We start from the raw sequence: 7267 nt of genomic DNA on the forward strand, positions 1-7267 counted from the left end.
GCCGCATCAGAGGGGTCATGGGTCACCCGAACCCTCCTGGGGTAGAAGGTTCCCTCTCCATGTCTGCTCAGAAACACACTTCTCTTCTCAGCCTCGCGCCTGCCCTGAGCCAAGTCCCCCAAGGGTTTATTTCTGGACTTGTTTCGCCCACTCTGCCTGACGTCTGTGACAAGCAGGGTGCCAGGGAGTCCTCGCCATCTGTCCACGTCCCCCACCAGCCAGGCAGCCTGGGTGCTGCACCATCTCCTTACTGGGAAACTGAGCCCAGTCTTGCTCCTTGTCCCTGCAGATCCGCACCGAGCTGCTGGGGATATTTCTCACCTCCCTCAAAGCAAGAGCACACACCACACACATGCACACACACCAGCTTGGAAAGGCGCTGGGGTGAGGCCCCCTGGGGCTGCAGGGTGAAGAGGCTGATGAGGTTTTCTCCCCTCCCAGCCTTCTGGACATAACCGCACACACCGTGGCAGGTGTATGAACATTTTGACCCAACAAATCCACTGCCAGGAATCTCTCCTCTTTCTTTTTAAAATCAGTCTGAAAGTAGATCTCTGTCTCCCACAGGGATGGCAGGGTACACTTTGGAAGCAGCGTGGGGACTTGAACCCAGGCACTCTGATTTGGATGTGGGCATCCCAAGCGGTGTCTTAAGCACTGGGCCAAATGCGCTCCCCTCTTTCCTCTGTCTTACAGGACAACCAAACCATATGAAAAAAAGGAGGTCATGACTACTCAATAGAGGATTTAATAAACAAATGGTGGTACATTAATATTAATACGATGGAATTTCATGTGGGCAACAAAAAAGAACAAGAAAAATCTATGTGTGCCAGCATTGGATAATGTCCAAGATATAAATAAGAAAAGCATAATTATACAACGTGCATTATGTAACTCTACATGTGTTACATTGACACACCTTTTTTGTGCATGCAGAGAAAAATATCTGGAGTTTCTCCATTCTCTAAGTTTAGATTTCTTTCATTTGAATAAAGATCTATTATTTTTGAAATGTGGGGTTGGAGACAGTAAAAATCAAAGGAAAGAACAGGGGGTCAGTGTTTTGGCTTGGTGGGTAAAGCTGCCACCTGCAGGGCAAGCATCCAATATGGGCACCAGTTTGAGTCCTGGCTGCTCCACTTCTGATCCAGCTCCCTACTAATGCACCCCAGAAAGCACAGAAAGATGGTCCAAGTTGTTGGGCCCCTGCACCTACATAGGAGTCTGAGATGGAGTTCCTGGCTCCTGACTTCAGCCTGGTCCAGCCCTGGCATTGAGGCCACTTGGGGAGTGTGAACCAGTGGATTGAAGATCTTTTTCTCTCTGTGTATCTTCCTCTCTCTGTAATTCTGCCTTTCAAATAAATTAATCTTTAAAAAAAAATGGAAAGAACAAGTCCGCTCTCCCTTCCCGGCTCAGCCAAGGGAGGAGGGTCCACACATCCACCCACAAACTCCCCTGCAGGTGGCCTTGGACATGGGGCATGGCCACAGACTGCCCAGCACTGCCAGTGAGTGCTGGCCTGGGCCTCCGCGCTGCTTTATTTCCCCTGCTGCCCTTGCACAGCCCACTGGCCCCGATGCAAAGCTGGCCTGGGCTGGAGAGCAGGCTGTCCTGCATGCTCCTACCACCTCGGCAGAGCCCAGCTGGCCAGGCCCCAGGGAGGTGCCCATCTCAAGAAAAGCATGGAACACCACATTATCAGTGCAAAGGCGGGGTGGGGACTTCTGGCCAGATTAGAGGCCAGAGCTCTGCAGGGCCTTGGAGATAAAGTTCCCCCTCCCCAGGAAGGAGAAGCAGGAATGGAAAGCTGGTCTTTAATCTAATCAAGGGGAGGGCGAGGCTGGGCGAGCAGTCGGAGCTCTGGGATGCCGCACTTGCTCCCTGTCTCCTGCATCCCACTGCCTGGAAGTACAGAGAGCTAGCCTAGGAGGAAGGAACTGAGTGCAGCACTAGGTGCTGTGTGTCCTCGGGCACGATGCTGCCCTCTCTGGACCTCGGGACTTCTTCCAGTCCTCTTTCTTGTTTTAAATCTACTTAGTAACTTTCATTTATGTGTTTCCATTTTATTTGTAGAGAGATGGAGAGACAAAGATATCTCCCACCTGCTGGTTCACTCCCTGAATGCCTACAATAGCCAGGGCTATGCCAAGCCAAAGCTAGGAGCCAGAAACTCAATCCAGGTCTCCAAACGGGTGTCAGCCATGAGCCATGCCCACTGCTGCCCCGGATGGGAAGCACAGTGGCTGGAACTCAAACCAATGTGGCATATGGGCTCCCCAAGATGTGCCAAACACCTGCTTTCCTTTTTTCCTTTAAGATTCACTTATTTATTTTAAAGTCAGAGTTATGGGGGCAGGGGTGGCAGGGCGGGGAGAGAAAGATGGATCCATCTTTTGGTTCACCCCTAAATGGCTGAAACGGCCAGGGCTGGGCTGGGCCAGGCCAAAGCCAGAGCTTCTGCCAGGTCTCCCTTGCCTGGGAGGGAGCAGTTGGGCCATCTTCTGCTGCTTCCCCAGGCAGGTTAGCAGGGAGCTGGATCAGAAGTGGAGCAGTCAGGACTTGAACTGGCGCCCATATGGAATGTAGGCAGAGGCTTAACCTGCTACACCACAACACCAGACCCTCCTACCCCCCGTTCCCTTCTCTCTTCCTTAAGTACACACTGCATAGGGAGGACTGGGGAGGGCATGGGTAAGGGGGATCACCGTCATCCTTGCCCTCATGGGGAGGGGTTCCAGGAAGGGAAGGCCTAAGGGGAAAATGGCATCCACGTGGACTTCACATTGCAACCTGTGCAAGGCTGTGGGTGACGGGGTGGGGGTGGAGGGCTGGCTGTCACCAGCTCCCCCCTCTTCCCTAGCCACCCATAGACCACCACACCTGGAGGCTAGGGCACACCTGGAGGCTAGGGCACAGGGGAGCAGAAGATGCCAGTTCTAAGATATGGAGCCAGAACCAGGAGCCCCTCTGATAGGGCTAGGGGGTGGGTGTGCAGAGACCTGTCTCCCAGGTGACTAGAAATGCAGAAAACGTGTCCTGGGAGATCTGGGAGATTTTGAAGTAAAAGAACTGAAGTGGGGTGAGGAGGAAAGATCCCCCCAGCAGGTGGAAGGTCTTTCTGGCCAGGCCCTCCCCAGCCTTAGACCAGAGCCTTGGCCTCTTCCTGGGCTGCAGGACTCCATGGGAGGGCTGAGTCACAGGTGTGTGGGGGCAGGGGCACAGGTAGTCCACGTCTCCAGCAGAACCAGCCCAGCAGCTCTGTGTCAAACAGGCCCCAGCACTGACGCACACTGAGCACCCTTCCGGATCAATGCACACCCACCCCCGTCCTGCCAGCCGCAGGGACCTGGTTGGAACAAACCGGAATGGGCTCAGGTTCAGCAAACAGCAGAGCTCAGCTTCTGACAGCCTGGGAGAAGGCAGCAAGTTCCTCGGGAAGCCTCCCCCAGGAGGGGGGTTGCGAGCACCCTCTCTGCCTCCCTGGGTGCTTTATCGGGTGATGAAACCCCGGGGACTCTCAACCAGCTCTGGGGCTGGGAGGGGCTTGGTTCCGACCCAGCACTCCCAGGCAGAAAGCCCAGGAGGACCTAACTGTTCGACATTGTCAGACATGGCTGACGCTGGTGGGCAGCAGGTACCCAGCGAGGGTACTCTGACCCTTTTCTTCATCCTGAGACAACTAACACAGTGATCTAGGTCTTCCCAGTGCTGGCTCAGCAGGTGTGCTGGGAGGACGAGCTCCTCCCACTGCCCCTCTCTGAGCGCAGCCACCATTCCCACAGCTTAGTCAGTCACTGTGTGACTTGAAGTGACACGCAGCTTCAAGGTGAGTGTCTTCCCTGGCCCATCTAGAAACCCTGGGCTACCCCGGGTGTAGATGAGGAGACAGGAAAAGGCCAGACCAACACTAGAGAATACAGCATCATCAGTCTTTAATAACTTACAGGCAAATGCTAAAAACAGCCAACAGGAATAACACCGAGGACGCACTCAGCTTATAAAAAGGGTTGTGGGTCTACAAACGTGGGCAGGGGTTCTTGGCCCTTCACAGACACAAAAATAAAGACTGTGGTGACTGCTGCGTCCTCGAGCAGCAGCCTGGGGACACTGTGCAGCTGGGGGGGAAGTGGGGTGGGGAGGTAATTAGCATCCATCCCCACGCAGTCTCCCAGCAATGTCCGTCCCCTCAAAACACAGCCAACGGAAAAGCCAGAGAAGAGAAAGGAGAAACAGGGTCGAGGTAGAGTCGCAGTCTCCGTTCAGGCCTCCACGGTCTGCAGCCCCCACTTCTCCGGAGGCAAGGATGAGGGAGCGATGCATCTCCCAGTCCCTGCTGCAACACGGCACCAACACAGGGTCCCCCCCGCTCCTCTGTCCCTCACTGAGGCACGCAGGTCCTGCACCCCCAGCTACCTGAGCAGCCACAGGCTCCACTTGCTGTCCAAGTACAGACCCCTACTAGGTGGGGAGCGGTGGCCCCAGGTCACCGCCTCTTCTTGCCCACCCGGGACGCCCTCTTCCTCTTGAGGATCATCTCGTACAAACGCTCCAGGCCCGGCTGCAGGCCCAGCCCGTCCACCGCGCTGCAGCCCTGCACGTGCGTGAGCGTGGCAGCTCCCAGCTCCCGGACCGCCAGTCTCTTCTCCACCTCAGCCGCACTGAGCGCCCCGGGCTGGTCCTGCTTGTTGGCCAACACCAGCACCGGCACCCCCTGGTTGTCCGAGGCCCGGCTGATCCGGTGGAGCTCCACCTTGGCCTCCTCCAGCCGCTCGGCCTCGGCAGCGTCCACCACAAACACCAGCCCGTTGGTCCGGCGGGTGTAGGAGCGCCACAGCGGCCGCAGCTTCTCCTGGCCCCCCACGTCCCACACTTGGAAGGTGATGCCACGGGACCCCCCCAGGGGCACCCGGATCTTCTCCGTGTTGAAGCCTTTGGTGGGGACACTCTGGACAAACTCCTTGAACTTGAGTCGGTAAAGGAGGGAGGTCTTTCCGGCAGAGTCCAGCCCGACGACCACAACGTGCAGGGCCTGGAAGTGGGGCAGGAAGGAGGCAGTGGGCGCCATCTCCGTCAAGTGGTTCCCCATCGTGGACGAGGAAGCGCCGCGGGTCTCCGTAGGAGTGGGGCGGAGGAGGCACACCTGGGTTACCTGAGCAGGGAAAGGTCACGGGAGGAAGGGGAGAGGTTAAATGATAAACACGAAATTCGCAGCTGGCAAGCCTTCCTTTTTGTTTTAAAGCAAACACCTGCAGGTGTAACAGAGGCGCTCTCCCCTCGAGGGGGCTCGGGGCCATGCGGAGGAGGTGGCAAAGGTGCGACCCTGCCTTAGGTCGGCTTCTATAGCCTCTTGTGTGGCGACCAGTGTTTGGGAAGAGAGGATACCCTCCGGGAGGGGGAAGTAGGGCAGGGCCCCCAGACTAACAGTCGGGATACACAGCCGCTCAAGTCCAGCTCCCCCACTCTCCGCGCGTCCGGACCGTCCACACGCCCCTCCGCAAACCGCGACCTCCCCCCTCGCTGGGGCCCGCACGCGGCCGCCACGGCACCACCCGCACAGGCCCCTTACCTCGCGTCAGCCGCTCTCCCCGCGCCAGACGCCGCAGCCGCCGCCGTCTGCAGCCTGCAGCCAGCAGCGAGCACCTAACGCCCGGCACCCGGAATCCGGCTCGCCTCCCGCGGACTCTGCGGCCCGGGCCTGGGGCTCGCCCTAAAAACCCCCCGTGACGTCAGGCGGCGCGAGCGAATCAGCGGCCCCGCGGCGGCGGGGCGGGGCGTGGAGTTCGCAGCGGCGCATCCCGGGCTGCGCGGGGCTGCATGCTTGCTGTGTTGGTGGCGGCTTTATTTGATCTTTTCTAGCACATTCTAACATTTGGAATTAGGCTCCGAATTTCACCAGATATGGAAAGTGCGCGCGTGGCAGCGTTGGTCTCGGGGGACAGCGGGCAACCCCCGCTAGGCGTGCCCAGGGCCGAAGGGTCCTCATATGTTACCTGGAACACAGAAAACAACTGCTTCGCGGGGCTCATTCCGTCCACCCCTGCTACGTCTCACAGCAGCCTGCTAGGGACTGTTGTCCTCCACGCATGGGAAAGAAAGCTCCCAAGGGTTCATTGACTTGTCTGAGGTCCGAGCTGGCGAGGGTACGGCTGAGCAGGGGTCTGTCCGAATGCGGCACCTGTGCGTCCTGCGTCATCAGTTATCGGGCTAGGCAGTCACACTAGAAACACTTCCATTAGGCCAGCAGCACACATCCTGCACCGGGGCCTCGCCTGTTAAAATACACTGAGAAGTGCAGGGTTCTGTGTCTGGCCACACACACCACTGAGTCTGCACGAGCCGCAGTCTGTGGGAATTCAGAAGATGCTGAGGCCGCGGGGCCTGGCCTCAGAGTGCGCACTCTCTCCTGGGAGACACCAACCCAACCTTGGCAGGAAGAGACTTCGTGGATGGTGAGCTGAGCACTGGCACGACTTCCCAGGAAGGAGAGGAAGTGTCAACTGGAGGTTTCTGGAGCGGTAGCGGAGGCTCAGTGCCCCTGGGCGGAACCCATTAGTAGAGGCGCGGACTGGGCGGCCGGGCCCCTGCTGCAGCCGGAGCAAGAGGAGGAGCTGCCACAAAGGGCCAGCGAGACCAAAATCGGTAGTAGGTAGAACTGGGGGGAGGGGAGAGCCAAAGAAAATGAAATTGTAACTCTGATATTTCTCCCAGGGCTGGATTTTCTGCTTATTATGTAAGTCAGTGTTAACCTTTTTTTTTTTTTTTAAGATTGATTTATTTATTTGAAAGGCTGAGACACAGAGAGAGAAGTCTTCTTCCATCCTCTGGTTCACTCCCCAAGTGGCCACAAAGGCCAGAGCTGGGCTGATCCAAAGCCAGAAGCCAGAAACTTCTTCCAGGTCTCCCACGTGGGTGCAGAGGCTCAAGGACTTGGGCCATCTTCCACTGCTTTCCCAGGTTATAGCAGAGAGCTGGATCAGAAGTGGAGCAGCCAGGTCTCGAACCAGCATCCATATGGGATGCCAGCACTGCAGGCAGCGGCTTTACTCGCTACACCACGGCGCTGGCCTCTGCATTGACTTTTTCAGAGGCTTTATGTAAGGGAGATTGGAAAACGGGAGGGAGAAGTCACTGCCAGACAGCATGGCCTGGCCCTTTCCTGCCCACCTGTGCCCACCCCAATCAAGTGCTGGTAAGTCGGTCCCCAGCTGCCTGGACCCGCACACCTTACCACCTCCTTCTTAGGAAATTCGTTTGCTCTGCC

At 57.3% G+C, this 7267-nt stretch overlaps 1 protein-coding gene across 1 annotated transcript; it reads right to left on the reverse strand.

Annotated features, from left to right (window-relative positions):
• Positions 1 to 3921: 3921 nt before the first annotated feature.
• On the reverse strand, positions 3922 to 5690 carry ARL4D (ARF like GTPase 4D). Its single transcript, XM_008271553.5, has 2 exons — positions 5573 to 5690; positions 3922 to 5155 (listed from the first exon to the last, which is right to left on the reverse strand). Exon 2 carries the CDS (start codon positions 5090 to 5092, stop codon positions 4490 to 4492), a length of 603 nt encoding a protein of 200 aa, XP_008269775.3. The 5' UTR covers positions 5093 to 5155; positions 5573 to 5690; the 3' UTR covers positions 3922 to 4489.
• Positions 5691 to 7267: the final 1577 nt, after the last annotated feature.

The sequence above is a fragment of the Oryctolagus cuniculus genome, chromosome 17 (assembly GCF_051225735.1).
Source record: "Oryctolagus cuniculus isolate XC-2025 breed Fujian yellow rabbit chromosome 17, ASM5122573v1, whole genome shotgun sequence".
NCBI lineage: Eukaryota > Metazoa > Chordata > Mammalia > Lagomorpha > Leporidae > Oryctolagus > Oryctolagus cuniculus.

Coding starts and splice junctions, on each gene's coding strand:
- ARL4D (XM_008271553.5), bottom strand. CDS start 5,092: ATGGGGAACCACTTGACGGAGATGGCGCCCACTGCCTCCTTCCTGCCC.